At 42.3% G+C, this 16,062-nt stretch overlaps 2 protein-coding genes across 6 annotated transcripts in view; one reads left to right on the top strand and one right to left on the bottom strand.

The window, feature by feature from the left end:
* The window catches only part of PTER (phosphotriesterase related), a 22,114-nt gene extending 13,836 nt beyond the window's left edge, over window positions 1-8,278 (top strand). For all 5 annotated transcript variants that reach the window (XM_027720525.2, XM_027720517.2, XM_039388524.1 and 2 more), the window contains 2 exons: window positions 3,361-3,501; window positions 7,003-8,278. In XM_027720525.2, the coding sequence (XP_027576326.1) occupies window positions 3,361-3,501; window positions 7,003-7,213 (352 nt within the window). In that variant the 3' untranslated portion in view covers window positions 7,214-8,278. The remainder of the gene's footprint in view (window positions 1-3,360; window positions 3,502-7,002) is intronic.
* Window positions 7,981-15,901, bottom strand: C1QL3 (complement C1q like 3). Its single transcript, XM_027720539.2, has 2 exons — window positions 15,270-15,901; window positions 7,981-10,766 (listed from the first exon to the last, which is right to left on the bottom strand). Exons 1-2 carry the CDS (start codon window positions 15,855-15,857, stop codon window positions 10,587-10,589), a joined length of 768 nt encoding a protein of 255 aa, XP_027576340.1. The 5' UTR covers window positions 15,858-15,901; the 3' UTR covers window positions 7,981-10,586.
* Window positions 15,902-16,062: the final 161 nt, after the last annotated feature.

Genomic DNA, 16,062 nt, shown 5'->3' with positions numbered 1-16,062 from the left:
GCAGTGTTGCCACAGCTCACTGGGGTTTACGGAACTATGCTGGATATAGTTGACATAAAGTATTATCTTCAAGTTTACTGTCTTAAAAATAAATGCTTTTATAGAGCTTGGTTGGTGTCCAGCACTTCAGTCAGGATCAGCTTTTAGATTCCTATTGATGAAGAGACTTTGGTATTTTAAATGCTCTCTTTGAAAGCCTGGGAGAGAGATTAGGAGGAAGTGTAACCACATTTTAAAAATCAGAATTCCATTAATTTGTATCCCTGAACAAATCCCTGTATTTACAAAGCATTGGACATTGAGCAGCTCTCACCAAATCGGGTGGGAAGTTGCTGGGCTTCTAGCATTTTTGAAAACTGGATCACTCTTAAGGGCCTTACCAAAATCTCACAGAAGCTAATGGAAAACTTGATTTTTCTGGATTCTGGGTCAAAGCAGAAGGCAGATTTTTAATGTTCTGCTACCAGACAGAAGAAATATTGCTTAAAAAGAGAATAGTTGGGTTTTGAATAGTTCATGGTGTAGTCCGGGTAGCTAACTTACAGCTTTCTCAAGAACAAAACCCAGGAGCTCCACATCAGGCATGGAGAGAAACTGGGATACTTTTTTGTCTCCAGCTTAGAAATACAGCCTCTATTACCAAATCAGTTTTGTATGACCTTGTGTTGCTCACGGTGAGCTGGAATATGTCCAAGCATTGATTAGTTTGGCCAGTTGCTGAATAATGGAGACTGTTTGTGGTCATATGATTCTCAGCAATTGGATTGTTTGCCCTCAGTGTGAGTGCAGTATAGGCAACAACACTGTGCTCCAAATTTCTGATAGTTGTAGGCTCTAAGAGGTAGCATATGAGGTACAGGTGTTTTGTAGGCAAAGCTCCTTGTTTTACTTATAAATGATACAGACTTCCTTTATGTATTTACCTGCATTCCATTTTATCTATGGCTGTATTTTCCTCCCCTTTTTAAAGAAAAACTGATCACTTAAATCTTTTTATGAAAGACAACTGAGAAAGCTGCAGATATCAGTACTTACATAGCCATTTTGATAAAACATAAACATACAGTTATGGGTTTTTTGCCTTTATACATTGTTGTAAATTGTTGAATTAAGTATTTTAAGAATTAAGTAATTTATTGGTGGAAGTTAAGCAATATAAGCAGGAAAATAGTCAAGACAGTGGTGCAGTTTCACTTACAGCCACTGATGCACAATATGACATTTCCTTATATCTCTTTCTATCATTACTTTCACACATTCAGGTTGGCACTTGCTATAACATAAACTACTGTGAAGTTTGGCTTTCCAATGTGCATTTAACATTTTAAGTCTCCTCCAGTGAGAAAAATCCATGTGGGAGCATCCCAGTCCTTTAAATGTGAGATAAATTTGTACATAGCTCCACATTTCTTGTCTGCATTTGACATAGGCAGAATGGTAGTTTGCAAGTGGATTTACAATGAAATGGTAAAGCTAAAATACTGGCTACCATGTTTTGCAATTTAGCATCGTAGAACAAAAGGTAGCAAGTGTCCATAATGGAATATGTGTCCATATGGTGCAGTTAAAGGCTGGGAAGCAAAAGCTATTGAGCCTTGGCTTTGGCCATTCATTAGGGGTTAAGGTTAAAAAGGTATCTTGGTAGGGATCAACATTCATTCACTTTTAGCTTTTGTTAGAAGGCTCACAGCGACTGCTCTGAATATGGGCTTCATAATGGTTTGGTGGCTGTCCCCATGGGGATTTACAGATGAGACCCAAACTACAGAATGCTTCACTGTGTCCTTTTCCATGAGCTCAGGGCAGCTCAGGCACAGTGTTGCCCAAACATCCAATTCCAGCACAGAGATCCACAATCTGAGCTGGGTACTGCTGCTGTTGCTGCATCTCCATAGCTCACAATGGGACCCAAAGGCTGATGAAACTAAGCTCTCCAGCTCTTCGTTAGGACAGAGCACCAAAAGCATGACGGTAACAATAGTCTTAAAAAGAAATTGTTGGGCTGTGATTTTGAAATATATTGTTGGGTGTTTTTGCTATGTGCACCAGGACTGAATACTCTTGGCAACTGTCTCCCCATGAACCAAGCAGGGCTGAATCTAAAATAACCTGTTCTCTTGCTCTGCAGTTGAAAAAATCATTTGGTAATAAATGTTCAGTCTCTGTAAACTGTAATATTTATTTTAAAATAACATTTTTTATTAATTACAGTTGGCAAGTCTTAGACTCCTGCTGATGGCAGGCTTGTTTGAACAAGGGTTTTGTCTCTCTCAACCCATCTGTTCCTCCTACTTTCAGTCCTGTTGTTAAGTCATAATATTGAAAGTGTGACATCAGTCATTTCCATAGCAACAGACTGTGATGTAATTGTATAGGGTAAAACTACTTTGTGACATCAATATCTGCAATAATAATAAAAAAAATTTAACTACTGCCCTTTTACTTAACTGTGATGTTCTTGTGGAAACTTGGTTTTTAATTAGATGAAAAAAATTGTGTTGTGGCTATAAAGATTAAATTGTATCATTTGAGTGTTTTTGGTTTCCTTTGGACAGCTTATACACTTGGTAAAAATTGTTCAGAGAAAACCCAGAATATTCCGGAGAACTCTTATTTCTGTTGCTGTTCTTTTCCAAATGAGTGATATGTGTTAGAAGCTTTGTTCCTTCACTTTTCAAATCTTCTGTAAAGTCCATGTCCCAGGCACTCACAGTGCCATTATATATTTTGGTGAGAGCATTTCCTTAAGGCGTTCTGGCCAGATCCCAGTGCAAACAATGATATATTGCTGTTCTAATGGCAATCTAGAAACATCACTGTACAGAATAGAAACTAAATACAAAGTTGTGTATTACCGGTGTGTGATGGATGAAACAAGCCCTGGATGGAGCTGTCTTCTGTAAGTCTTTTGGGAAAGTAAATCTGCCTTGTGTAAGTAATCCATTGTCTTTTTTTTTTTTTCTAAATGTCACTATGAATTAACCTCCTCCTTTAATGTCCTTCCTGGTTAGGTTGTCTGTTGAGAGGGTTAATGATATCAAAAGTAAGTAACTTTCCTCTTTCCATTTAAAGATTATCATAGCTGTTTTCATTATTTCATGGGGAAAGAGTTGGGGTTTTTTTTGTTTTTTTTTTTAAAATGCATGAAATCCCAAATGAATATGAGAAAGACAGTGCTGTGTTATCAGCTTAAGTTGCATGTGTCAAGTAGGAGTCCTGTTTTTCAAAAGGATGAATTAAATCTTAGATTATTGGTTTTTTTTCCTTGCAAGTAGGAGGTCACAAAATTACTGTCCTCATGCCATGAGATATTTTATTCCTGTTTTACAGTGCTGACTCTGTGTTATATATGTTCTGCAGGACCATATTTGATACAAAGAAACTTCTGGAATTTGCTAAACTTGGATGCTATTTAGAGTATGACCTATTTGGTACAGAATTTCTTCACTACCAGTTCCATCCTGATATTGACATGCCGAGCGACAATGAAAGAATTGCAAGGTATCTGCTCCCATGCAGTTTAAGCTATAGCATGGCCATTGACAAAAGCATATTATTGGTACTTAAGACCATCACAGAGTGATTCTGCTTGCTGTTCAAAATTGTCTTCTTTCATACTAAAATAATGCCATTTCCCCCTGCTGCAGTCACACCCTTAGAGCAGCATGTATCATTTCTTCTATCTGCAGAGGAAGATGCAGAATCATAGTGTTGTACAAAGTTACTTGAGAAGAACATCAAAAGCTTCATTCTCTGTCCTAATTCCATGCTGATCTGGTTGAATTTTATAATTTACCGCATTTATACAGTCTGTTTAAAAAAAAAGGGTGGTGATACTGGATTGATGTTAGGGTTTGGCTTTTATTTGAAACATAGCATTGGAAACCTAGTGCTGCTACTAAGCGTCATCTGAGCCTGTTATATCTCCTCAGTAGTGTGCTAACCCAGTAAAACTTGCTGGTTATTTTGGGTGGATTTGATCCTGTGCTTCTCTCATGAAAAACTGCCTTTTTTTTTCCCAAGCACTTTATCACCTTTCCACCCCTTTCCTTTTGCCCTTTCTCTCCTTTGAAGGATGCAAGTCCTGTCTCCTCAGAGCTCTCATACTCCTCACACTCACTCACAATGTGAAAATATTGGCCCCACTGGCAGGATACCTCTTCCCTGCTTCTCATCAGCACTTGCAGTCTCAGCTCAGCTGCACAGCAAATCTGTTGTGCTGTGCTAACACAAGGTATTCCCAAGGAGATGCATTCTGTGCAGAAACTGTCTGAGAGAAGGTAGGATCAGCTGGGAATGGGCACCTCACTTTTTCCACTCTATCTGGAGGTGTGATCCTTCTGTGCTGTTTGTCCACAGTGTTTGTGGGCAGTGAAGTGGCAGGTTTCTGAGGGTCGAGGTGCCATCCTGCCTGTGTCTTTTTACCTTCCAGAGTCAAAAATTGTTCTTATGTTCTCCTTGATGAGAAGGATTTTATGATCTCTGATCACTAATGAAGTAAATTCTAGCTTCCACTTACACTTCAGACATAGCTTCTCTCCCCCTCATTGTCAGATTAACCTTGAAACTAATTTCTGTTTTCAAACTGTTCCCTCCTAAGAAGGTGCCGTGGTTACTCTTCCACTCACTGCCAAGCATTTGCTGCTGCTTTTCACATTAGGAATAGTTTCTCTCTCTTAACAGTGCTCTCAGTCTGGCACTCAGTATTTTAAACTGTTGCAGTGAATCTGCAGGTTTCACATTTAGAATGGATAAAGTTGCTCCCTCTCCTGTGCCTCCTCCCCTCTCCTGTGCCATGGAAGGTCAACTTCTATGGAAGCACTGTGGAATACATATAGAGAACTGGACTATGCCTTGGTTAACAAGTGCTTGTTCAACCGTGGCAGAGTTTTCATTCCATCCATAATACTTGCTCAGCCACTGATGTCTCTCCTTAAACTCTCTGGCACTTGAGTATTTCTTGCTGCAGGCTGTTCACAGGAAGAAGTGACGAAAAGTTTGTCTTCTCATTGTATGGTGTGAAAATGTGTATTCGAGTTAGAAGTGCCCCTAAATGGATATTGATGCACCCAAGATGGACTCGAGATGGCAGTGGCAATATCCTTAGGGTTTTGTTTTGTGAAACAGCTCCAGAGAGGTAGAAATCAAATTGACCTCTATATGAAAATATATAAGGGAAATTATATCTTCAGGTCTTTTCTATTCAAAACATAAACTTATGTAGTCATAATGTACCTACTGAACACAGTTTAGCCATCTGTGTACTTCAGCAGTTTGACTGCAATCTACTGCTAATGCAAGTAAAATACTGATTTTTGTTCAGGGACAGTTTTAATTTGAGTCAGAAGAAAGTACTAACTAAACTAAGGAGCCTTGAATACGAAATGGAAAGGATCATATGCCTCCTCAACCCGTGAAATTAGTCCAAATATGAAAGAAGATGATTCTAAATGATGTTTGGTCAGCAAACAACTTAGTTCCCCCAGTGCCATTGCTCTTACTCTCTGTTGAGAATTGGAACAGGCTGCCCAGGGAAGTGGTCACAGCACCAAGCCTGTCTGAGTTCAAGAAGCATTTAGCTCTCAGGCACATGGTGTGATTCTTGGGGTGTCCTGCAAAGGGTCAGGAGTTGGACTCAATGATCCTGATGGGGTCCCTTCCAACTCATTCTATAATACTATTCTATAGTCTCTCTGTATTTCAGGCTGGAGTAGATACTTGTGATGTTGTAATGCTATGGTATACATAGTGTTGTGCACTCTATGGCACTGGTTATGGTGTTTTTTTCTGAAAGATGATAATATTTTACCAAAATCTATCCTATGTGCTTTCTTTCTGCTGCCCATATTGATTAGATCCTGCTACATGTATCTCCTCATAACTAATTGCAATAAAAACTGACAGTAAGGGCTTTCAGATACAGCGTAGTTACTTATAAAACTGGTATCTGTTTTCTTGTTGATCAAAGCACAGTCAGGAAGGTAAGAATCAGAATTTCACAGTGCTGGCAAATGACTGAATTGGAGGCCTACATGAGGAACAAGCACTTTCCAGGTCTGGTCTGTCTGTCTCTGCCACTTCAATGCAGGAATCTACTGCCAAACTACACTGAAGCTTACTGGGAAGCTTAACAGTTGTGTAATACAGGTGTTCAGACTCACCTAATAAATACTAAAAAATTAGCTGATCAAGGATTAAGGCTACCTGAGTGAAACATGAAACAGAAGGACTTATAGAAGTCCCGATACAAGGGAGTGACCAGACGGATTACTTCTTTTTCCAAGCTGGCTTGTCATTTTGCCAAACCTGTTCAGCTGGGTTGCCATATTCACTCCTCTTATTTCCTGGCACATGCTAGCACTGTGCCATGCCAGTCTTATTTCTGTTCTTCCTTAATGAATATCTTTGAAATGTGTTTGGATGATAACTGTCTATATGGAACATGATGGTGGCAACTTCATATTTTTATTAACCTGGTTTGCTAAATGGGATTTAACTGAAGATGTGGAAGTATTTGTGCAATTGAGCCAGGCTTCTTAAAGGACCTGTCACACACAGTCTGGTCATTAGCAAATGTAATTGGATCAGCTTTGTGACGGCAGCAAGAAGTAACCTGCTGAGAAAGAGTTTAGGTAGGAAATTATTACTTACTCATGTGTATAAAACCTGTGTCCCATGCATGGTGATGCTGAAGCTCTTGAATTCCTCTGTGAACTTCATGGGACTGGGAATGCAAAGCCATGTGCCAAATGGAAAGAGTTTTCCTTCTCCATTTTGAGATGTGTGGTGGTATGTTTTCAGAGGTGGGTTTTTTTCATGCAATAAAAAATGTGTTTTAATTTCAAGTAAATATAAGGAGTATGTTTTCTGAGCACCTAAAATAACTATTTTCTGCTATAATAGAGTCCAGCAGTACAGTAATATAAGAAATGTAAATCCTGGTTGCTTCTGTGCTGTTGCAGAGTGAGAACTTCACTGACAGGTGTGCTTTTAATTTTTCAGGATTCGTACACTGATTGATGAAGGCTATGAAGACAGAATTCTGATGGCTCATGATGTGCACACCAAGAACAGGTTGATGAAATATGGAGGTCATGGATATTCACATATCTTTGAAAATATAGTTCCTAAAATGCTAATTAGAGGCATATCCCAAGATAAAATTGATAAAATACTCCTAGCAAATCCAAAGCGGTGGTTGACTTTTAAGTAGGAATAATGAATAATTATTCCTATTCTGTAGAGAAACTTGATAAAATTCAAATTTCTTTCCAGAGAGCAGTCATTTTAAAATTTGGTTCTTTTCAGAGAAACTGAAAATTATTAAGGAGATGCAAACAAACTGATTATAAATTTTCTTTGTAATTAGAACATCAAAATTGAGTACTGTCTCTGCATCTTCTCCCTTCTGGAAATTTGTTCATGAGTGATTTACTGAATATGAACCTACCCCAAAATCTTTTCCATAGAAATTTTAAAATAATTGTTTCAAGAGCGTAATCTAATACTATTATTGAATGTTACCCCAAACTACTTTTGAAGATGCACCACCTGGACTTTGAAAGAAATTATGGTTTTCAGTTAAATTTCCTGTCTCTGGGGGCTGATTTTAATCTTTGTAACACTGACAATCTTCTCATTATCCTTGTATTCTTTGAGTAATGCTTGATGAAAGGTCTGTAACTTTTAAATACCTTCTGTAGACAACACAAGGCAAAAGAAATCTCAAATCTAAAAAGGTATTTTTTTTTATAATTTAACAATTTACTTAATTTTAACTGAAAGTGTAAAAAATACATGGAAAAATATATTTTTGAATAAAGCAATTTGATGATCTCTTAAACTATGTGCAGTATTATTACAGATGTCTTTTTTTAATCACATTTTTTTTATCATGAACTTTTGGAATCTCACAGTGATCATGTAAAACTTGACACAGACCAGCTTCTTTTTGTAAAGATGCAACACCAGAAGTCAAAATATATTACATAATACAGTTTTAATGAGTTCTAATAGTTATAACAAAGGTTGTGATATAAGTCTTTACAAATCAGTATATCAAGATATGATGAAAAAGGAAGAAATGTTTGCCTTATATGTGATTTTTACATAAAGCGTGTTCTTTGCTCTTGTCTAACTTTATCCAGGGCATGTGATCTATTCAAAAAATGGTGTTATCCAGTAGCAGTGGGAGCCTGATTTCAAAAGCTTCTTCAAATTTGACCATGTACATCTTGTAGTATTGAGCCTTTCCAATAAACACCTTAGTAAATACGCACTGCTGGTTGTGAATGATCTCTAGCTTGGTGCATCGGTGTGTGGCACTACATAGAGGATCTCTACCTACACTGCTGTGTGAGTGCACTGACCAGTAAAACAACAGTGGAGCGAACAGACCAAGTTCAGTTACACATTTGTTATTAAAGTAATTGCCTCATAGAAATAAAACAGGAGTAATCACTACAATGTACAGATACAGATTGGCACTTCATCATAAAGTAAGAGCGTTAACCATTCTGGTGGGATAATACACAAGCAGCTGGCAGCACTATGTCCCCTTATAAACCCTACATGAGTTTGCCTGGTGATCCTCTCCGTCAGCCGAGACTCACTCGGCGTTTGTTTTGAATTGGACGACTCAAAACAGAAACAAAGAGTAACATGCTCCGTTTAAGAGAAGCGTCACTTATTCAGATGAGATTTTTAGAGAGATGTGTACAATCTTTATCAGACTTTTGCTGAGCAGCCAGCACTGGAGAGCTTTTTTGTCACAGTGGCAGACACTTCAGACATTTTAGTGCAGATAAATCTGAGTTTGTACCCTTGGTACATTAGACAAGGTTGCTTGTGGCAAAGTACATGAAATAGCAATGGTAGGGGTAGCCTCTATTATACTTTAATGATTTATAGAAATGTTGCCTTGATTTTGCCGAAATGTTAAAAATAAATAACATAACCAACTGTGCTAAAGAACTATTTAGTAATCTTGCTAAAATTTAGGTTTAGAATGAAATCTGCGAGTTTTAACCTGAGAGAAACAGACAGCCTCCCAAAACCAAAACAAATAATAAATCCATTTTCTGAATAAAAATATTCTGTGGACATTACTGGTATGACTGATTCTAAAGCATTTTTATAACTATGTAACTCATAGTATCTGTGTTTAGTTTAATTCTCCAAGCCATTAATCCTCTATATGGATTAAACCTCTTTTAGATTTTATATATCTATATCTATACATATATGAATGAGAAAAATAAGTTTTAATACACACTTTTTTTTTTGCATGTAAATATTTGCTTCTTTCTTTGCATATGTGTTAATCATTTTTGGTAATATGCTCAACTGCGTCCATCTCATAGGCACACCTTACTACAAACTGGTAACTAGCTTCCATGGAAAAGGTCTATGTGACAGCATTTTCTTATGTGTCAGATCTCCCACTCCTCCTTTGTGGGAAGAATCCCAGTAACTTCAGTGAGACAAGACACCTAAGACAATTAAGGTTTTGAACCATTGTATTCCTACAAAATTCTAGTGGAACATCTGCAGTATATTAATCCATAACTACTTTATTAAAAATAGTACCCAAGTACAGACTAAGTGCTAAAAGACTAATGAAAACTAATTGCTGCAAAGAAAACACTCTACCTTAGTGTGATGATGTGGATGATAGGCTTTCTAAATATTTACACAACTAACCATCAAGAATGGGCCTGTAATAATTGTCTAAATATATATTTACACGTATACAAATCAAAAAAGCCAAATCCCTTTTCCACTAATAGCAATGGGAGTTTTGCCATTGGCTTTGGTGGAATCAGGGATTTGATCCAACAGAATAGTTTGTCAACTATTACATTTTTCAGGGGAAAATAAAGTGTTTCTTCTATCCTCCTTTTTCTTTTAGAACACAGCTAAGGGAAAGACAAAATTTAAACAACTCCACTGGACTGATTTTATGTTAAAAGTCTAATGTAAACCTACAAAGCAGGAACATTGAGTTAAGGCTTGAAGATGATTAGTTTCTAGTTTTAAGTGGAAGGGTAAGAAAAGTACAAGGCAAACAATTTCTTTGCAGAGAGAAAGTATATATTTTGATTACCTCTTCCTTTTATTGTAAAATCATTCCTCACCACACTATCAGTGGACTCCAAGCATCATTGTTAGCAAGTAAGTCACAAGAACCAAAGCTGAAGTATGGATAAAGCAGCAAGATCATAACACATCAAAGTATCATATACACTGAAGAAATAACTCAGCGTCCTTAGGTGGGCTTTTTTCCTATAAAAATTTGATCTATGTAGAACTTCATTCACATGGACACTAACAATGAGGAAGTATTTGCTTTGGCGGTAGTGGATCGCACACCTGTTGAGCTTGTTTTGTCGTTTTTTAACATAAGATTTCTCTGTGTTGTACAGATGTGAATCAGGTAGCATTTGACTTTTTTCCCCCGCTACTGAGGTGTTTGGTGGTCGCTCTCTGCTGGGGTACTTGTTTCATTGACTTTTGCCACGCAAATCCATCACTTAGAAGAGCAGGCTTCATTTTTGGACTGGTTTGGTGGGTCTTTTTACTCATTATCAGTCAGCATAAATAATAAATCCAGAAAATGTGCTGTATTTGTTGTTGTTTCCTCCATGTGCTTTTCCTCCATCTAATTTAATGTAAACTTCGTCTCCTGGCTCCAAGTGAAGCACCACGCTGTTACTGGCATAGTCGTAGTTCTGATCCGCATCCTGAGCAATCGCACTAGCTCGAACCTACATAAAATACACAATGAGTGGTTAAGAAAACTCAGGTGGCTTTTCTTGCATTGTGAACTTATAGCATATCCTCAGCATTTTATTCACCGTGCATGAGTTGCCACTTTAAACATCTGGCAACCTATATTTCATGTTTTTTCCTGCGGTTATTGCTTATTTTCTCCTACAACACCTGAAACTAAAGCAATAACACGCTCCTTTCTCAGTCATCTGATGAATACAAAACTTCTTGATCTCCTGTAAATGTCTGGAGCCTTTTTAAATATATGTGTAAGAATAACTGGAGTTGGTCATGTGCTAGTTTTACATTGGTGTAACTTTTATTTCAGTGGGACAAGTGATTGACAATGGTGAGGATCCACAGGGAGCTCCCCAGCTGGACTTTTTCCAGAGGCAGTTTATTGTCATACCAGTAATAGGATCATGCTGCAGAAAAGAATACAAGAAATACACACCCACCCACACACATGCACACAAGCAGGTAAGGATCCTAGTCTGGGTTTGAAAAAACTCCTATTGCCACATTTCAGTAAGCAAAAATTTAATTTCACTGTGTTTTAAGAGATACAGCTTTGAAAAATCACAGGAAAGTCACTATTTGCTTTAAGAGGTTTTTGGAATTTACATGTCATTGAGGACTTTTCATTTGCAACTTTCCCTTAAACATACTTTTTCCCCCATTTCTCCCTTGCTATTCCGCTACTGATTAAATTTGACATTTCTTGCAAACTGGAAGTAATCTGTAGTTTCAATATATATGCTGGTTTCCAGCAATGAGCAGTCTATGCCACTGTAAGTCTCCAAATAATTTATATATAATTTGACCGTGTTTGGTAAAATATTTAAAGATGGTTGTATGTGATTTATTCCAGTGTAACACGTCATCTGCTTGTTGCTTGTCTTTGTTCTAGCGTAGTTACAGAGCAGTAAATGATTAAGTGGCATTGCAAAGCTGAACTAAGTAATAATGCATGACTTGGCGTACTATATGTGGGATTTTATCTGTTCTGAATTGAAAAAATAGGCTATAAGTCACAATTTTCCATGGATTCCTTTCAAAGTTTACATGATAAATTTCCAAATTAAATTTTCATGTGATATGATTTCACATTAATATTGAAATGTTATAAAGGAACGGGTTCTTTTACCATGCAGGATCTTATGGCATTATGCAGCTTAAAGATCACAGTAGGTGGAAATTCTTTATGCATCCTGTAAGAAGAGTGAGAAAGGCTGCAAAAGCTTGCAGTGCTGTGACAGGCTGCAAATTTAAACTGATACATGGCATGATGATTAGCCCCGACTATTTCAGGACTTCTTGATTCTGACTTGCCTGGTATTGTTTACCATTATTGATCTATTTTGCTAGTGTTTAAGTGATAATTATTCTAAGCACCGGATGTTTCCTCGGGATTAATTACGGGCAGGGTGGAGTCGAAGGCTCTCTGGGTCATTAACCCTGGAAATACCTTCCAGAGAAAATAACAGACTGAAATGGTTGCTGGCCGTGTAAATGGAAAGGGCAAACGGTGAGGAGTGAAAAGCGAAAAGACTATACATGAGATAGAAAAACTTTCAACCAGTGTCTTGCGTACTGGCAAGCAGACGGTTTTAATATACTTTTCCAATTCCCATTTACATCCTAATGAAATACTACTTTGTGGATTTGTATAAAACGTTGTGTTTCTGTGGATAGTAAAGGAGAACTCAAATTATATTAGTGACTATCCTAAAGGAGTCAGCATGTGGACACTGACTACAACAGCAATGGATATTTCATTTTTAAGATTCTACATAGTACATACTGGATGAAAAAAAAAATATTTTGGGTGTTGAAAGTCTAGAAACCAAAGTGCAGATCTTACTGCCCTGTGTATAGCAGCAAAGGTCCCATAGACTCCAGTACACTATTCCTAGGGGTTTTACCTCCTTGCTTGGTTAGCCAGAGCAATTTCTTTTTAAAGCCTAGGAGAACAGTCTCAAATGAATTCTCAGTGAGTGTACTGCTGCGAGACAGTAAATGTAACTCAAAATTAAACCATTAAGGGACAATACATTTCACAAGTTCATGCAAGTTTTTTCATGAAGCTGTGCTCTCTGGCTGCACACACATATTTGCTTAGCCATCTCAGCACTTCCCTGTTCAAGTCTGATAACCATTAAAGTACCATTAACACCGAGGACCTTGAGGTTCTACATATGTACTGCTTAGAAATGATATTTGATATACACTTTCCAATGGTTTGGCTTTTTTCATTGTTAGAAAACACTGGATTTGTAACGTTACCTTTGTCACTCCACAACTTCCAAAATTTCTGAGCTTTCTTATAAATAATACACAAAGTGTATTATAAGTGTCACATCAACATTTAGTGTTTCAAGTATAAATCATAATCACTGATGGATTAAAACTGCGGGTCCATTTCAAACAGTTTATATGCAGTTTATATTACCTAAATACTTGTCTCGCATGGGTATATACAAATATGTTCACAGAAGCCCTGGCCTTTTTTTTTCTTCTTTGAATAACTACGAGTTTAATTTGTCTGTCTGGTACTGGAAGTAGCTATATTTGGGAATGGTTAGACTTCAGGCTCAATTTAATATTTATAACTGGGTACTTCTTTAAAAGTACTGCTATATATATATTCAGGATTAGTGAAAATAAACAATTTAAAACATTATAAGTAGGGGTAAAAAATAGAGTAAAGCTTTATTTGCATGTAAAATGGTATTCTTGTAGTATACAAGATTTCCCTTTGTATGAAGATATCGAAGTGAATGTATTGCGACATACTTTGCTTTACTAGTCCTGGTTTATCTGCTGAGACGGTATTTATAGTAGGTATTTTCTAACTTAATTAATTGCCGCTGATGTCCTCATTATTCTGTTTTCACAGTCCTTCTGAGGAGCCATAAACAAAAGGTTAAGTGGTGTATCAGGTTAATTTACCGGCGGCCGCCGCTCCGGTGTGCGCTGAGCACAAAGGGCCGTGAGCCGGAGGGGCTCGGCGTGGGACGAGACGCTCAAACGAACGAGCCCGTCCGCGACCCGCCCGGCACGGCGGGGGCACGGGGCCGGTGTTCAGTCCCACGGATACCGCACAGAGCTGATCAATCCCCCAGCCCGCCCCGCCGGGGGGTGAACAGCCCGGGGAGAGCGACAGCGCTGGCTCCGGGCTCTCGGAGCCCGGCAGAGCCGACGTACGGCCCCTCAGTCCCCGGGTGCCGGGACGGCTCGGACGCTGAGGGACCTGTTGAGCAGCCGATGCTCGGCAGGTCCCTCGCCCTCCCCCCGCACGGGGGGGCCGGGAGACCGGCGGGAGCACCGCCGAGCTCCGGGGACACGGGAACGCCCGGGCACACACCGCACTGCCCCCGGGCACCCAGAGCCAGAGGGCTGGCGGTGCCGCTAAGCGCTGTAGGAATTAGAGCCAACCGATCCGCGTCCGTGAACTACGTACGGAAGAGGCGCAAAATTGCAAAGGACGGCTCCCCGGAGGGCAATGTTATAGGCACAGCCTCTGCGAGCGCGGTGGCAACGTTTATCCTAATTAAAAGAAATGATTCCTGTGTCTTTCAGACAGGTAGCATCGCAAGACCTTTATTTCCGTTCTCTCCCTCCTGCCCTGGGGGATGCCGACAGACCCGGGCCGTGCCTGGGCTCTCCAGTCGCCCGGTGTGTCTCCCCGCCACGATCCATCAGCCGGGGCCTCCCCTGGCGCTGGCCCACCAAGGGCCGAGCTCTGCGGCCGCCGTGCTCACTCTGTCACCAGCTCTCCCGGGCGGGGGGAAGCCTCGCTTCCCGCCGGGGGCTGAGCGTGTCAAACCCAGCGCCCCTTGCCATGCCTGCTTTCCTCCCACTCACCTCACCCTTTCCCCACGCAGTACTACCCTCTCTTGAGCTCACCCGCCGTCTCCAGCTCCCCTTCCTTCCCGGGGAGTTTCCCATTCCCGGGAACGCCGGGCCGCGGGCCGGGCCATGCTCACCCCTGCGGGGGCAGCGCTGCCTGCGTGCCCGCCCCCCGCTCTCGTCCCGGCAGAACTGCGGGCAGCGCTCCATGTCCCAGGCGGGCTGGGAGCGGCGCCGAACAGGTGCTGCTGTGCCCGCGGGGCGGCCCGGACGGCGGGCTGGGAGAGGCACCTGCGGCGCGGCTCTCGGGGAGGAGAGAGCGTCGAGTCCGCATTCTGCTCTGCGCGGAACCCCCGGCCCCTCGGTGGTCCTCGGGCACCCGAGGCGGAGCGGGGCGGCGCTGCCCGCAAGGTCCCCGCCGGCTGCGGAAAGACGAACGCCGGTCCCCTCCGGCTCCCTCGGGGCTCACCCCTCCTCGCAACCGCGCCGCCTCCAGCGGCCGCCCGGCTCCCCCTCCCCGCCCGCTTCCCGCCCTTCCCGCGCCGCTCCGCCCGCTCCCCGCACAGCGCCCGCTCCCTCGGGGAGCCCGGCTCTCCCCGGGCGCCTGCTGCCCTCATGTCCCCGGCTGCCCCCGGCGAGGCACCCACCTGGTTGTTCTTGCAGAGGTCGGCCCACATGCTGGTGCCGTCGCCACCCCGCATGAGCACATGGTACGTGAAGAAGTAGATGCCGGGGATGGAGCAGGTGAACTTGCCGGTGGTGGGGTCGTAGTGGTTGCCCAGGTTGGTGACCACGTCGTCGAACTTGAGCACCTCGTAGCCCTCGTGCTGCCGCTTGAGGCCGGCGTAGAAGGCGATCTTGGGGACGGTGCTGTAGGTGGCGGCACTGATGGCCCCGGCCGCGTTCAGCCCCGGCGCCCCGGGGGGGCCCGGCAGGCCCTGCCGCCCCGGCTCGCCCTTCTCACCCGGCGGCCCCACCGGGCCGGGCGGCCCCGGCTCCCCCGGCGGGCCGCGCGGCCCCGCTTTGCCCGGCCGGCCGGCCTCCCCTTTGGGCCCCTGGATGAAGGTGGGCAGGGACTGCATGAGCCCGCGGTCGGGCGTGGCCGCCGTGCTGGGCGCCTTGGTGCCGCCGTAAGGGTCGCAGACCATGCGGCAGGTGCCCAGCATCTCGTAGTGCGCCGAGGTGCCGGCCGAGCTGACCAGCACCGGGATGAGGATGACCAGCAGCAGCACCATCACCACCCCCAGCGCGCCGGCCGCGATCAGCCGCCGCCTGCTGCCCACCAGCCGGCTCAGCGCAGGGCGATCCTCTTGTCTGCTTTTGGACAAAATCTTGATGGTTGGCGGGGTTCCTCCTCAGAGCCGAAAAAACGCCGAGCCCGTGCGAGCTCGGCTCCCCTGGGGCTCGGCCGCCCTCCCACGGGCCGGCGGTGGCGCGGGG

This window comes from Pipra filicauda, unplaced genomic scaffold (genome assembly GCF_003945595.2).
Source record: "Pipra filicauda isolate LSUMZ 115617 unplaced genomic scaffold, ASM394559v2 scaffold65_size3143899_pilon, whole genome shotgun sequence".
Classification (NCBI taxonomy): Eukaryota; Metazoa; Chordata; class Aves; order Passeriformes; family Pipridae; genus Pipra; species Pipra filicauda.
Note: the sequence above shows the minus strand (reverse complement) of the source record. Positions and strands in the feature narration are given on the sequence as shown.